Source organism: Mus caroli, chromosome 11 (assembly GCF_900094665.2).
Source record: "Mus caroli chromosome 11, CAROLI_EIJ_v1.1, whole genome shotgun sequence".
Classification (NCBI taxonomy): domain Eukaryota; kingdom Metazoa; phylum Chordata; class Mammalia; order Rodentia; family Muridae; genus Mus; species Mus caroli.
This window is the reverse complement of record NC_034580.1, coordinates 5,687,859-5,703,522: the sequence shown is the minus strand read 5'-3', so window position 1 is coordinate 5,703,522 and position 15,664 is coordinate 5,687,859. Positions and strand designations below refer to the sequence as shown.

The 15,664-nt window shown below is 45.0% G+C and overlaps 2 protein-coding genes across 3 annotated transcripts in view; both read left to right on the top strand.

The window, feature by feature from the left end:
• Hus1 (HUS1 checkpoint clamp component) overlaps positions 1-4,302 on the top strand; it is a 20,321-nt gene extending 16,019 nt beyond the window's left edge. For both annotated transcript variants that reach the window (XM_021177477.2, XM_021177476.2), the window contains exon 8: positions 520-4,302. In XM_021177477.2, coding sequence (XP_021033136.1) covers positions 520-602 — 83 coding nt within the window. In that variant the 3' untranslated portion in view covers positions 603-4,302. The remainder of the gene's footprint in view (positions 1-519) is intronic.
• Positions 4,303-12,136: 7,834 nt separating this feature from the next.
• The window catches only part of Pkd1l1 (polycystin 1 like 1, transient receptor potential channel interacting), a 154,494-nt gene continuing 150,966 nt past the window's right edge, over positions 12,137-15,664 (top strand). The window contains 1 exon segment of the mRNA XM_021178465.1: positions 12,137-12,181. Coding sequence (XP_021034124.1) covers positions 12,137-12,181 — 45 coding nt within the window.

Below are 15,664 nucleotides of genomic sequence, written 5' to 3'. Positions count from 1 at the left end.
AGTTGTCGTCACGGGAAAGGCAGAGCACATGGCGTGGAAAGCTACCCCGGCACATGCGCAGCTTGCTTGTTTACTACTTAGAACACGGGTGTCAGTGCCATCANCGCCATCTTGTAATGGCAAATGTGAAGGCGGCTCCTTACAAGAAGAGACTGTATGAGAGGCTATGGGATCAGAACACAGGGAAGAGTTTCATGGTTTGTCGTATAGCTATCACCGTGTGCACAGGGACACAAACATTCAGACCTTGCCCATATACTTTGTCACCTCACTGTGAATACATGCTTTTACCAGGAAGGCTAAATTGGTTAAGTCGACCTGATTTTTTCCCCTAGAGCCTGGGCAGTTTCATTCTTCACCTCTCACTCTGTTCCCAGTGGGTGGCAGTGGCATGTGCTGTGACCCTCAGGAGCCCTCAGAGGAAACAGACACCAAACATAAGCGGTGCTTATGCAGATAAGCCTTTGTGATAGGTGGGGATGAGGATCTGTCTTTAACATCTGGGTCTTCTCTTTCTAGATATTGTGAATAACAGAACTGTTCATTTTGATTTGCTCCTGGAAGACGTCTCCCTTCAGTATTTCATCCCAGCCTTGTCGTAGCACCGTCTCGGCAGACTCAGGAGCACAGAGACCTTCGTCACTATGAGAGAAGGACTGGACAATATGGTCAGTCAGCTGCCTATCTGCACAGTACTATACATCTGTACTTGGCTTATTTCTCTCCCTATGCTGCTTTAAGCACAAATGGAATTAATGAAGCACAGTTGGATAGTCACTCCTTCAAATTACTCAGTACCAATCCCCTTATCTCTTTTAAGACATTAAGAAGAAAAGAATTTATTTTTTATAGAGTTTTTGTTGTTTTGTTTTCTTCTGATGCCGGAGATGAGACCAGGGTGTCATGCATACTTAGCACACACTCTGCCACTGAGCTGCTCCCCACCCCTATCTAAAATTTGAGTAGTGGTTTATCAATGAGGTTGCAAAAATTATATGTGTAGAATTCATGTTGCAGTCAGTACAACCCAGGTAGTTTGCAGTTCATTCCCTGGTATAACACACAGCTGGCTGCTTTCAGAGTTTAGCATGCTCATTTCTCCCATCCACACATCTAGGAGATCAGTGCAAAATGGACAGCCCCTCTGTCCCTGCAGCATGCCCAGTCTCTCACCACACCGTTGAGTATACAGCTCCTGCATGTGGAGCCTTGCGTGATTTACTGAAGATTCAAGTCCACTCACTTCCTTCTCGCTGCCTGCAGAGCTCCCAGCCTGGAGAAACTGGGTGCCTGAGAGCCTAAAGGACCCAGAAACCTACCCCCAACCCACACAGTTCCCATCTTGAACTTGGCCGTTTTGTATTTTCTGGTTTTAGGTTATAATTTAATTCCCTGTTTTGTAGCACTCAGGTCAAGCCCAGGACTGGGTACATGCTAGGCAGGCACTGTGTGCCAAACTCTATCTCCAGTCCTTTCTATCATAATGTTGTATAATGCTTCCACAGTGTCAGATCTACCCTTCTGTAAGGAGCGTTGTTTTGTGTAAAGCAGTCGGAGCTCAGCTGTCCGTCATATCTGTGACGTGCTGAGGGTGTGTCCTGCTCCTGGATTGCAGCTGGCTCACCCTAAACAGTGACTTCCCATTCTCCAAAAACACCGTTACCCGGTTTTCAGCTCTAACTAGGTGTCATGAGGTGGCATCATAAACAGAGTTTTCACGTCACAAAGTCAAGGCCTAAGTTGCCTAGGATAAGATCTTAAAAGAAAAAAGAAAATTAAACAAAAAGAACATTTCATTTTTGGCTTTTTCAAATTATTAAGGAAAAGTAGCATTTCTCAATGGCTGTTAGGATTATTCATTGTAGTTTCCATTGTTACTAGAAAGGTTCTTGTATAAGCCAAGCTGGACTCAGATGCGCTCTACATAGATTGGCCTGGAACTCCCAAGCTCCTATCCTGTTCCTAAGTGCTGTTATGACAGATATGAGCCATCACACCACTGGCTCTGCTGCTATTTAATAATAAGACATATTTAATTAAACTAATATTTTAAAACTAGGGATTCTTTCATCGTTAATACTTGTAACAAAAATAAATCAAAATCATGATGGAGATGGAATTTCAGGAGACTCCCTACACCTTGTTCCTTAGGCTTGTCTTTCTGCCGGAAGTACCAGAACCTCACTAGTCACCAATTTCACCGCTGTGTCGCATACCTGATGCCAGTAACTTTACAGTGACCTAACGTTGGGGGAGAACAAGCTTCCATTGGCAGTCAAGGGATGTGGTCTTTCTGGTTCTTGCCACAACTTTCTGCGTAGTGTTCCTTTCATAGCTTATGTCTCAAGGAGCTGTAGTCAAGGGAGGGAGCTGAGAAAGAGCTAGGTTAGGAGAACTGGGAGCTGCTTTGTGAAACCCCATCCTGAGGTGGAGACTGAGACCAGAGACATTTTACTGTGTGTTGTCTGCAGTTTGGAGATGGACTTTCACTCACTATGACTGCCTAAACTCTGAGGTTTGCAGAGTACTTCCATCCATATGAGAGCCCGTAAGCTGTCCCTGACCTTGCCTGCCAGGGCTCACAACCCATATTCCTGGTAACTTGTCTTGAACTGAGATTTTAAGACTGTCCTGAGAGAATCAGGAATGCAGAAGAATTCCTAATGCCGTCACTTAAGCCAGTGTCCAAGTGGGCTTGTTATCCTGTGGCCTACCTTGGTTCAGCAGGCACCTTGGTTCAGCAGGTCTCCAGGCTGAGTCTGTCCTGCTGTGCATCTTGCCACAGAGAATCCTGCTCTTGGAAGTCTGAAAAGCAGTTCAACATTAGTTCCGGGGCGGGAATTCTAGTTCTTCCACCAGGAGCAGTGGCTGATGACATTCGGTAAACGTCACCCAATTAGTGGAATACCCTTTGTTTTTAAGAGATGTAATTCTGTACTTTTTAATTTTAAAGATTTTGCTGGGTTGTCAGAGCGTACAAGCTGGAGAATTGTTAGATGGTTGAGGGTTCTATGGCTGTCACTCAATCCACAGTCGTTCCTCGCCTTTCACTCTGTGCCTTCCCTCTTGGGCACCTGGTTATCTCTCTCAGTTTCTATACTTACCTGCTCTGCACAGCTTTTTAACCTCCTCCCAAGACGCCCAGGCCTCTGAAACCACCATTCCTTACTACACCTAGGAGGGCCTGGTGCTCTTGACTCTGTGGTAATCAGAATCTGCAATCTGCGTGTCAAGTGTATACTCGTCCCAGCCTTTGCACCTTGGCTTCTGCCCATGTCCATCCTTGTATAGTAAATCTGTCTAGAAATGCTGTCTTTCTGTAGGCCCTGTAGCCACTGCAAAGCTTGACAGCCTTGCCATTTCTACAAGGGTGCTCTCCCAGCATTCACACGTTGATTGCTGTGAGGCACATCCTGGATTGTATTTAAATGGCCTGGGTAGGCTAGCGCTGCTCTGCTCACACTGTCTCATGTGAACAGACCAGAACAGACTCCTACAAAGTCTCAGAATGTGGGGAAGCCAAATGCCAGCTCCTGTCTATTTCCACTGTGGAGTCATATAAAGGGAATTTCTCAGTGTGTGGTCTATGAGCTGCATAGAGCAGCTTTGTAGTTACCCTGACTGTCTGCTCATGGTTTTGCATTTCTCTGTGACCCAATGGGTGGCACAGCTTCACTCCAAAATTTGGAGAATTCAGGGTAGTCGTCTTGCTGCTGGAAAGTGAGTAGTTGGAATTATGTGGTGACATGGAGAAGTCACAGTCTTTACTCCACCTTTTTGCTAATGCCACACTCCAGTTCTGTGCTTTTGTGTGGATTCTGATGGAGAGTCTAAAGGGAGCATGAGTTGGTCAGTTTTTTTTTTTCTAAAAACAGTGTTAAACTAAGAGATGATAAATTAGAATCATTTGGACATTGATGGTAGGAGGGGTGTTAGTACCAATGTCCTGAAGGTCACTTTGCTATTTACTATCCGTGGGAAAGCTTGAAACTGCTTCCTTTGATTTAATACTTATGCTTGTAAGAGTCATTTAACACAGGTTATAATCAAAGCTTAGTACTGTTATAAATAAGAAATTTCCTAATGTGAATGAACAGGGAATTGGTAGATAATCTGTGCTGTAATATCATACCCTAATGCAATACAATAAAGTGCTGCTAATATGGTAACAAATTAGTGGGATGCTGGTGTCCATGGTGTGTGACATTAAAGACCAGGAAGCCTGGGTGTTTTTTACTTCAGTCTTTTTATATTTGTGTATTTTCTAACAATTTCACAACCAACATTGTAATGACAATATTTTTATAGAATGAAATAAATATTTATAATTTAAATATTACTTGGAATTCATTTATTAATGCACATGTTTATCTGGCAGCTTTCATTTCCTGAACATTATACATTAGGCTTAATTTTCATAGCACATCCTTATTTACCAGAGTGGGAAGACTTTTTGTGGTGTTAGACTTTTTGTGGTGTTGAATTTGTACTGGGTTCATAGTACTGAACCTTGGATTAATAAGGCCCTCTTACGTGGATGAATTTATTCTTATCATGGGCCCAACATGAACAAATTAGCTAGCTGTCCTTCATTGTGACAAAATATGAGAAGCAAGGTTGAGGCTGATGAGATGGCTCAGTGAGTAAGAGTACTTGCTGCCAAGCCTCATTACCTGAGTTTGAACTTGAGACACACAGTGTGGAAGGGGAGAACAACAAAAGTTATCCTCTGATCTCCACATCTATGTATGCAATGACATACATGCATGTGCACACACACACACAAACAAGTGAATGTAACTTACCTCCTACGAGGCAAAAAGCAGAGCGGGAAAACCGAGACATTGATGTCCCTTTCAATGGCACGTTCCCAGTAGCGAACCTCCATTCACCAGGCCCCTTCACATGCAGGCATTCCATGTGTGGACTGTTGGAGGACATCCAAGGTCTAACCCATATAATAACTGAAACCTGGCGTCTAACATAGTCTGTAGGAAAAACCTGAATGCCTTCTTAAGGATGCAGGTTAAGCATTCTTGGGGAGAACAGCTAACACAGTATAAATGTAAATGTTGCTCTTATTTCCTCAGCTGATGTGATGAGTTGAGAGCTGTGCCCAAGCTTTACCAATACATGACTAGGGCTGAGCCCAGAGGGAGTCTAACTAGGCCTAGGCCTAGGCATGGAAGCTTCTAACCTCTGTACAATCTAATCTTTTACAAGCTTGGACATTGAAGGCTACAGCTTCCAGCCTCCAACTGCTAACCTAGGCCTAGAATGTTCTAGCTTCCAAGACTTACTGCTGAATAAGCTCACTGTTTCTAGCTCTTTCTGAGTTCTGGCTGGCTAGTTCAACTCAGCTGTTCTGGCTAAAACTCCTCTCCAACCTGACTGATTCAAATTGGCTTCTCTCGGCTTCTGACTGAATTGCTCTGCTTGGAAAGAGTGTCTCTGAACTCCACAAACTGAACTGCATTGCTCCACTATGAACTGAGTTAACTCTTCTAAACTGAACTTCACTGTCACCCTCACTGCTCTTTAAGTGACCTCTTTCCTGTCTCTTCTTGTGAGAATTGAGTATATTCTGTATCTGATTCATTCTGTCAAATCTTTCTCTGATTTGTCACTTCATCTGCCCCTCAATTTCAAACATGGCTGCCTCCTTCTATAAACTTTACTTTGATTGTTCGGGATTAAGCACATGTGTGGATTTCAGCCAGCAAGGTGTTGGCATGTCTGCATTCCAGCTGGTTCACACAGACCTACAAGATCTTTGGATGTGATCCCTTGCCAGAGTAACCATGTTGCTGGATTAAAATTCCTCTACAAACCAGTTCTTCACAATTACTAGGTAATCAGTGAGACAAATCCAGGAACAGTGGAACAAAGAAAAGCCACTTGTCTGGAGTCCAGGTCCCTGTTGGCAGCAGTACTCTCTGCACAATGCTGGATTCAACAATCTCGCACCCAAGGCTAAGATGTGGCTCTTCTCAGCATTCAATTCTGTGTAATCAATAGGCCTCTTAGGGGACCACCGGTAAGTGATTGGAGTTAAAGAAAATGCAGCAGTTAGGCCCATTTCTAAATTAGAAGGCATAAGTCAATGCTTGTAGCCTTACAAACAAAACCTAGAAAGTGACCTTGTTTTCAGAGGTCTGGTGGCCACGAGCTCCCAACAGCACAAGGCGCATAGTTGCTTTGCCGATGAGTATAGGAGAATGACTCAGTGACGTCATCTACTGGCTTATAGGCCACTGGTTTAGTCAGTGTGTCCAGTGCACCATGATACCACTCGATGACCATAAGGCACTCTACCCAGACAGCCTTCTATGCCTAAGCGAGGTTTGTTTGTGAGCTTAAGCTTTCATCAGAGACTCCATGTGTAAACACCCTGAGCACTACCACCATGCACATGTTCATGTAGCTGTTTGTCATTATCTTTCTGAAGACAACATCCTACATAGCTCATCCTGCGAGGTACTTGCCTGCGAGGGGGAAAACGCAGGTGCCCAGACAGAAGCAAGAACAAGAAGGAGTTGAATTTCTGTACTACAATCTGAACATTTCTTTGATGGGTTGCAAAGGACTCTGCCAAAGAGTGTGAAATATAAAGAGCCCTTATAGGTGGAAAGCAGAGAGCCAGCGTCTCCTCAAGGTCCCACTTCATGTTGATGCTGGGACCTCACCAATTCCTAGAGCATGCTGTATTTCAGATCAGGAATGGGATGCTCACTGTGACGTCAGTGTTTCTTCCTCCAGTGGACTCAGTGGACATCCCTGCTGACTGAGCAAACTGTAAGTACCCAGGAGAAAGAATAGCAGCTTCACCCCAGATCTTGGGAGGAGAGAAAGGCCATGCACTGGATACCAACTCTTGTCCCTAGACTGCCTTTGCACTTTGGATCCATAATGTCTGTATATGATCTGGATTTTAAAAGGTATCACAAGTGTTTGAAATGATTCAGTTCATGATACATACATATGTGTATGTATATGTATGTATATATATATATGTATGTATATGTGTGTGTATACATATGTCAGTACAACAGCATTTACCTGGCAAAGCACTCCAGGTAAAAGAACAGAAGTGGAGGCAAGGTTGGAGATAGCCAGCCCCACTACCCAGAGATAGTGAAGTTATGGATCTCGGAGGAAGACTTAGAACTGCCACTTCAATAAACCAGCATAATTCCTAACTACAGCCTAAATATGTGTTCCTGTACTACAGGTAAGTATAGTCCATACCCCTCATCAAAGAAACTTCATCTTGCCGTACACAGTACAAGTTATTAAAAGGTAGAGTTCTAGAGCCCAGTCCACATCAAAGATGCACGTTGGTTAAGGAACAGTGCAGAAGAGACAGGAAGACTGTAAGAGCCAGAGGAGTAGGCAGTTTATTGTGAGATTGTATCTCCTAGAAGTGTCAGAAGCTATGCATGACGTGAACAAGTACAAAACCAATGGACATGCTAACATGGATAGAAGAGAACTCAAGAGGCCTCAGCCCTAGACTAGAACTACCGGCAACCAAAGCCCAAGTCTTAGAGTGGGAAATAGTCTTCCCTAGGGAAGAGCACACCAAATGATCAGTCCTGAAGACATATATATATAATAATATTGTATAAAATGAGCAGATTATATTTATATATTTAGGAGTGTGTGTGTGTGTGTGTGTGTGTGTGTGTGTGTGTGTGTTGGGGTGTGTGTGAAATAACAAAGAAAAGGAGAATCCAGCGGTGGTAGTCCTTCCTTTTAAAAAACCCAGCACACAAGAGGAAGAGGTAAGCAGATCTCTGTGAGTATGAGGCCAGCCTGGTCTACAGAGGGAGTTTCAGGACATAGAGGGCTACAAAGAGAAACTGTCTCCAGAACAAAAACAAAAAACATGAATTTGAATGAGACCAAGGTGGGAGGGGTTGGAGAAAGGAAGGGAAAGGGGGAAAATGTACCTTATAGTATTATATTACAAGCTGAAAACAAGTTTATATTATTAAAAAATATGTACTAATAAATTCTCCCTGAGAATGTATGTGTGCTGCTGTGCTTTTCTTAAAAAAACAATTTAGACACAGAGGTGGTCATGTTCATTCCCTGTGCTCACACCAGCGGTTAGAAGAGAAATCACAGTGGCCACCAAACCCTACAACATTGCCTTCATCTCCGTGATGATTACTGATGCTGCCCAGAGAGAGAACAGTTAGGGAAAGGTGTCTGCCCATTTTGAGGCAGCATATTGAGACATTTGACGATTGTACAGATTTTGATTTTGAAGTAAATAAGAACCATGGAAGCTTATAGACGAGATAGACATCCTTTGTAATTCAATTATGTGGGGCAAACTACCTCACCCCTCCTCCTCCTCCTCCTCCTCTTCCTCCTCCTCCTCCTCTTCCACCTCCTCTCCCTTCTCCACATCCTTCTTTCCCTAGTGGGGAACTGAGCCCAGGACCTAGAAACACTGAATACACCTCCATCCCTAAAGGTCCCACTATTGGTACTAGATGTAGTAAACTGTTGTTCTTGCTGGTGCATTGTTTTGTTTTTTCACTTAAAAATGACCTTCAAAGTGTGCCCTGACCTGGCATTACAGATGACAGCCTACCCTGCTATTCTTCACAGAGCCATGGTACTTTAATACTCTGTGCTAAGCCACTGTTAATCTCTGTCCTTTTAGGACACGCTCGCCTTTGAGGAAACAGCCTTCTTGCTGCCCAGTGCACCTGTGCACAGGATGTTTGGGGTGGGGTGAGGGGACTTGTGATTGGCTCATTGCCTGTAGTATGCTAATGAAGAGCAGGGAAAGTTCACTGCCCTGGCTCCTAGGGACAGAGGGCCTGCCCTGCCTCTTTCAGGACCCTTCTGTGGCCATTCCCCCACCAGCACTCACTCAGCAGAGCCAGTTGAGATCTTTCTGCTGAACAGAAGACACCTTGGGAGCAGGTTGCCTGAGAATGGGCTGGAGGGTACTCATCACAGCCTGGGCTCTGTTCTTAGAGCACTCCACTCCAGGAATCAGCTCAAGCAACTGTGAGTTTCAGTTCTGTCCCAATCTTAGCAATCTAACCCCAACCCCATGCAGCACCACCACAATTTTACTATAATCTGCCCAGATGCTGTGTTTGAAGCTCTCTATGCATGTTGGGATCCTGAGGGTGGCTGGTGCTGGGGGAATGGTACTGTAAAAGATGGAGAGTATCCAAAGATAGGCAATGGGAGACATCTACAGGCTATCTCTAGGAACAGAGCAAAAATCAGTACTGGCAATTTTGCTGCCTAAAAAAGGACACAGCAGCCTATTCGTTGCTTATGCATAAAAAGTGGAGTGGTGCTGGACCACTCTTTGGTACCTTCACAGCAAGCCTGGGTTGAAAGCAAATGTTAGCCAAGGGATACTTCTAGTCAGAATCTGATCTTGAGCCCTGGGATGCAAAGCTGACTGCTCCTACAATCGTCCTTCTGGAGTTATCTTTCCTGTATCTTTTGTTGGGCACTTATAGCTTAGAATGTATTATTACCCAGGTCTGAAGGGGGTGTTAAAAGCCATCCACAGCATCCTAACATAGAAGGACTGTGTCTTAGGAAGCACTTGTGCCTTTGAAATAGCAGGTGTTCTGCATTCTTTATACTGTGAATTGTATAAATAAATGTTTGCCATTTTGTTTAGACTATTGAATTCTTCAGGAGATGCTATTTGCACTTAAATATCCATCTATATTTTGCATTGTATACAGTCCAAATACCTTAACCCTTTTGTGCAGTAAGAAGGACCCCCGAAGTTATCTAACTCCAAAGTAGTGTATTGAATCTGAGCACAGAATCTGTGGTTTCCAAGAATGCTTTCAAAAGACATGGCTCTTGTTCCAAGCTTAGAAAAGACCAATGGGAGTAGGGTAGCTGTTTTCATTTTGTGTCTTCCAGAAGATTCTCTTGGGGCTCATTCCAGCGGGGTTTCTATCCTTACATACTAATTGCATGCAAAGAAATGAAGCCATCCCTTCTTTCCCTCATTTCTTCCCCTAACAAGAGCATCTAGGATCCCACCAGGCCTTTGCTGGCTCCTCAGTGAATTGCTGAGGTATGGACTTTTCAAGGGATTGTTTTTAGCAGACACTGCATTAATCACATCCAGAATGTTTGTGCCTGTAGTAGTCTCTAGGGTATCACCTGGCCTTCTCTAGCTGGTTTGATTTCAAGGGTTCTCAACATGGATGGGACATGCCTCTAGTCTGTACTATGGGTTTTCCTCTGTGCTCTGTTCCATATCACACAAGTGAAGTGCGCAGCAGATCCCAGGCAGCGGGGACTCAGGCTGACAGTGTGGGAAACCAGTAACTCCACTCTTTAGCCGGATATGGGCAGTTTAAGAGCACAGCACACACATGAATAGAGAGAGAGACAGAGAGAGAGAGAGAGAGAGAGAGAGAGAGAGAGAGAGAGAGAGAGAGAGAAGCACCAAGCCAAGCTCAGGCCCGGCAGGTGGTTCTCTAACAATGGCCATTTCCTGCTCACTGTCTTTAAGTTACAGTATCATTGTCTAATGGTCGGGCAGCTAATTCTTCATTTTACCTCAAATCAGACTGGCTGTGTATTTCTTAACTCCTGTCACTTCTGGAGCCTTTGGTAAGCAGTGAGGATGCCACAATCTTCCAATTTGTCATCTTTGTACATCTTGTCCTCCAAAAGGGCAAAGATGGCCAGCAGTTCCAGATGTTGGATGTGGCTGTTTGCCAGCAGGCCCAGTGGCAGGTGTCTTTACTCTGGGACTCACTTTAGACTTGAGGTGTTAGATCTGGCACAAAGCCTCTTCCTTCAGCGGTGGGGTGTTGGAGAGAGAAAACTTTGTTTGCTTACCAACAAGTTGCCAATTGAATCCTACTCATCCCTTGAAAACAAATCCACTTTGAGTTACCAGTAAAGCTGCAAAGTACACAACAAACACAGAAGGGAGAAAATAAAAGGGAGAGAGAGGATTAAAGACCACTGACCACCACCAGCTCTTCTTGGAAAGATAAGACACCGGTGTCAAGAGAGGGCCCTTTAGCCTCCAAAGGGGCCAAGAGGCTCTGTTTACTCAGCCTGCAGAGCTGAAACAGCTCCCAGCAAACACAGGATACAGGTAGATTAGCCAACCCAGCAGGCCCTTCTCGCTTCCCCCAGGGCTCCTTCCCTTGCCCATCTGAAAGGAGCTTTGTACAGGAAAACCGTCCCCACCCGCTGATTCATACTTTCCTTTTGAGGTCCGTACAAGCTCACAGACAGTTCTAGAAAGACTTCCCAATTTCCCGAGTCAGACTAAGACTAAATGTTGTAGACTCTCTTTGGAGGTTGGGAAGTTTCTGTAAATTGGAATTAGGAGAATGACCCAACACTTTCATAAACAATAAGAGGTTGCTTTATAATCACAGCAGATCTGGTCCCTGCTTCTGAATGGCAAAGTCGGAAACTAAATGAGAGATATCCAGAACAATTGATCCTTTGGTTCCCCAAGAGAAAGGCACCATGAGAGAGAACACAGAACAACCCAGGATGCTCTCCACTGAGTCTGCATAACAGAGATGCCACTGGATGTATACTGCCCCCTGGGTGCCTGGGCTTATTATTGGCTGTGACTTTTGCTACCACATTCCCTCACTACTTCTGCAGTAGCTTGAGAACAGTCCTTAAACTGTTCAATGCAGTCACACAAAGGTCCACACCTACATAAGCGTGTCTCCTAAGGAAAGAGTGGAGACCTAAAAGTTTTCTGATTAGCAAAGTATTGCTGCAGTATATCTTTCCCTGTGTATGATGTGTACCCCACATGAGCTCTCAGTACAGAGATTAGAAGCCTCAAGTGCCTCTGTCACCCTGTCTTCCAGTGAATGTGGCAGGAAGCTGGTGTGCTTACTGTTGTAACCAGGACCAGCTAGCACAGCTTATGGTTGAGGCAAAGGCCAAGGACATTTCTGAGGACCAGAGAAGGTAAGCTGGCTTGGGTGGGGTTGATGAGCTGAACTGTAAACACTGCCTTCAGAAATGTTTCGTTCAAAAGAAATTGGGTAGGTTTAGATTTACTCGTTTTATTGGTATGAATGTTTTCCCTGTGTGTATATACGAGTCGGCCTGGTGACTGCAGAGGTCAGAGGAAGGCATTATGGCCTCTGGAATTGGAGGTACAGATGAATCTGAGCCGCCATGTGTGAGTGCTGGGAAGGGAATTCTGTCCTCTGCAAGGGCAGTAAATGTTCCTAACTTCTGCGTCATCTTTCCAGCCTTTCACAATGAATGGCTTGGATGTGAACTGCCCCAGCCAACGTCTCAGCTGCTGGCATTATTTGGGGGCATTTGTGAAAACTAGGAGATAGGACCTAGCTGGAAAGAACAGGTCACTGGGAACACATTCTTGGGGGCACTGTATTTCATCCTTATAAATAGTGGTTGCTTTTCAATAGCTTATGTTAGACATTTTGTCACAATGTCAAAAAGGCGAGCAAGATAACTCTTTTTTTTTTTTTTTTGACAACTCTTACTATCCACTCTTACATCAATGGAAGAAAAGCAGGATTGTTTTGAAGGAGTTGCCTGAATTAAATACCTTTCAATACCAGAACAATTTAAAGCTGACTATTGTTATAATAGATCAAAGTATGCCTGTGATGTCCCAAAGACTAACCCAAAATAGCTGAATGTAAAGTTTGGAGTCTGTCTGCCTTTGCCAACACTCTGCTGCAGTAGGGTCTGAGCTCTGCTGTGGCATCCTGGCTGCTCATGTGCTAGGCTTTCTGTGGCATCCTGGCTGCTCATGTGCTAGGCTTTCTCTTTGAAGTGCTATGCCCTGGAGGAGGTTCTGAGCTTGCTAAGATGGAGAGGGAGAAAGACACAAAATACTCTTGCTCTTTCAACTGTAGCAGTAGATACACCTTATCAAATGTATTTATCACTAAGGCATTTGAGAGGTCTCCAAGGACCGACTTCATCCCTGAGCAATGCCCATCACTCTTCGACCAACCCAACACAGATGCCCGCTGTTGGCAGAGGAGAGAGGCTGCCTATCAGTTTCTCTTGAAAACCTCAACATAAGCAGCAAATCAAAGGGTATAGCATATCCTCTTACGTCCAGTCATCCCTCTCCACTCTCTTCTCGGGTAGCATACTAGTGTTGTTTTGAGGAGCTGTGCTACCTTAAACTCTGGCTGCTGGTGGCAAGATGTGGCACAAACATAGCTGGTGTATACCTTTCCCAAGGTCTGAACCAATCAATCCTGTCTGTCCTTAGAGCACAGCTGTCCACTGGCCTGGCATCAGTGGTGCCTACAGTATAGACTTTTCAGATGGCTGGGACTCTGTTGCTCTCCTGAGTCAGACTGAACATGCCCCAAATTCCAGTGTTGGGACCCAGGCAGGACACTTCTCATCCCCAGTGTTCTTATCCCCAAATCTGAGTACCCTTGCTGTCCTGTCTGTCTGCCTCATCAAGTCATTGCAGACAAGACATGAAGGAGCACCCAGAAGAATGTTTGCCTGCCTGCCTTTTAGCTCACTGTCTGCTTCTGTGTCCTGGCCATGCTTTCACCAAGGACACCAAGAGGCAAGAATAATGGGGCTGTCCTTGTTACTACTTGGAAATGCCTTTGTTTAACATCACTACTGCCAAAGATTGTTCAAATTGGCTGCATATCTTTCCTGTGACTCTTTAAAATTACCTGCCCTTTTCTTCCAAAGCCCGCCTCCCACTGACTTGCTTGTAATCAGGAGCTCCAAGAAATTACTCCTTTGCTATGGGTAGCAAGTAGGCTGTCCCTCAGCATGGACTGTGGTGTCTGCACAATGAACAGAAGTTAGGAGCCGGTTTGCACAGTCCTCTGCCCTCCAGCGTGCTGCAGTGTGGTTTGCTGGTTCTTCTTGTTCATGCCTCCGTTTTCTGACCTTTGAGAGGTGAACATAGGTAGAGGTGGGCATCATTACCTTTGGAATTACTCAGTAGATTAACCGAGGCCATCCCAACCTGCTGTCTCTCTTCATCGTCACCATATAAGCTTGCCAACCTCTTCTGGGTTTCCCTGCCTGTCTTTGCCTGCATAATGTCCTCATCTGCCCCCTGGTGGTGGCTACTTGGTTATTGCTTCAAGAACCAAGCTTATGATAGATACCCAGTGTTTTGTTTGTTTTGTCTTCATATAGAAATTAAAATACATGTGTTCTCTACATTCCATAGACACCCAATAAAGGTAAAAAAAAACAGCTATAGATTTAAATGGGTAAAACAAAAGATCCTACAGAGTTGAACACATTTCACAAAAGCAGAATCCAGCACCAGAGCATCATTCTGAAAGCCGAGAAAGTGCAATGGAGCAGCACAGGCAGCTCTTTCTGCAACGGCAACCCCAGCACCAGCTCTGCGATACAGGCTCCTTTCTTCTTCATTGAATCAGAGGAAGAATGAGAGGGAAGCAAAAAGGGAGGAAAATAAAGCTGGGAAGGGGGTGTGAGATGAGGAGGAGGAGGGGAGGAGGAAGGGGAGGAGGAAACGGGAAGGAGAGGGAGGAGGAAGGAGGCAGGCAAGAGGTGCTATTGTTTAGGAAGAGGCAGCACATTTGCCAGGAGCTAGGAGATGGACAATGATTTCCATTGCTCCATTGCAGCTCTGTTCTATGGCTAGTAACCAGTGTGGACCTGACATCCAAACAACAGCATCAACTGTCAGAGTCAAGACCAGAACCCACAGCCTAGTTCCACATCAATTCATCCGCTTATCTTGGATTGTTTTGGTCAGCCATAGTTAGGTCAGGTATCAAGGAGTCATGGTCTGAAGGGCAAGATCCAAGGTCTCTGGAGAAGCCACTAGGAAGTGTTCGGGGTGGTGTTTGAAAACAGCTTTTGGTACCTCCAGAGCCAGTATGAATGCTGGTTCATTGCCAATGCTGGCTATTCCACTTGCCAATGGTGCCAGCATTTCCAAGTCAATGAATCTCCCTCCACTTCCAGGATCTTACCTTACAAAGTAACTATTTCCACCACCACCACCATCCCCCTCCCCAACCCCCACCCCCCCTACCCCCCACTGCCACCCCGGTGTTTTACTTTAGTTACTGTAACCAAAGACCTGAGACAATCATCCAATAGCAACCAAAAATGTGTGTGGGCTCACAGCTTGGATCCATTCAGCCCATATGAGTTGACCTTGCTGATTTAAACCTGCAGAGAAGCAACACCTGAGGGCCACAAGGGTGTGACAGAGCAAAACCATAACTCATGGTCTAGAGGTGGAGAAAAAGGTCCACGGGTCCCACAATCCTGCAGGAGAGCAGACCTCCCTATGTTCCACCCCTTAAAAGTCCTTCCATCTCCCAATAACACCACTCTGGGGACCAAGAACCTCTGGGGGAACCACGGCACAATTTGAGTTTCTGTGGAGATTAAACCAGAGGATAACAATAGTGTAAGGTTCACATTGGTGACAAAATTCCAGTCTCAGGGACTGGAGAACAGCCAGAGAGGCAGGACACAAGATACAGAGGAGGAGTCTCAAAGCCCAGGACTGAACTTGAGTGCCAGCTCCTTCTATCAGAGCAGGAAGCCAGACCCAGACTTTGCCTGATGGAAGTTGAATTTAGTTAACTAGAAACAGCCTCTGTACTGGCTAGTTTTATGTGTCAACTTGACACAGCTGGAGTTATCACAG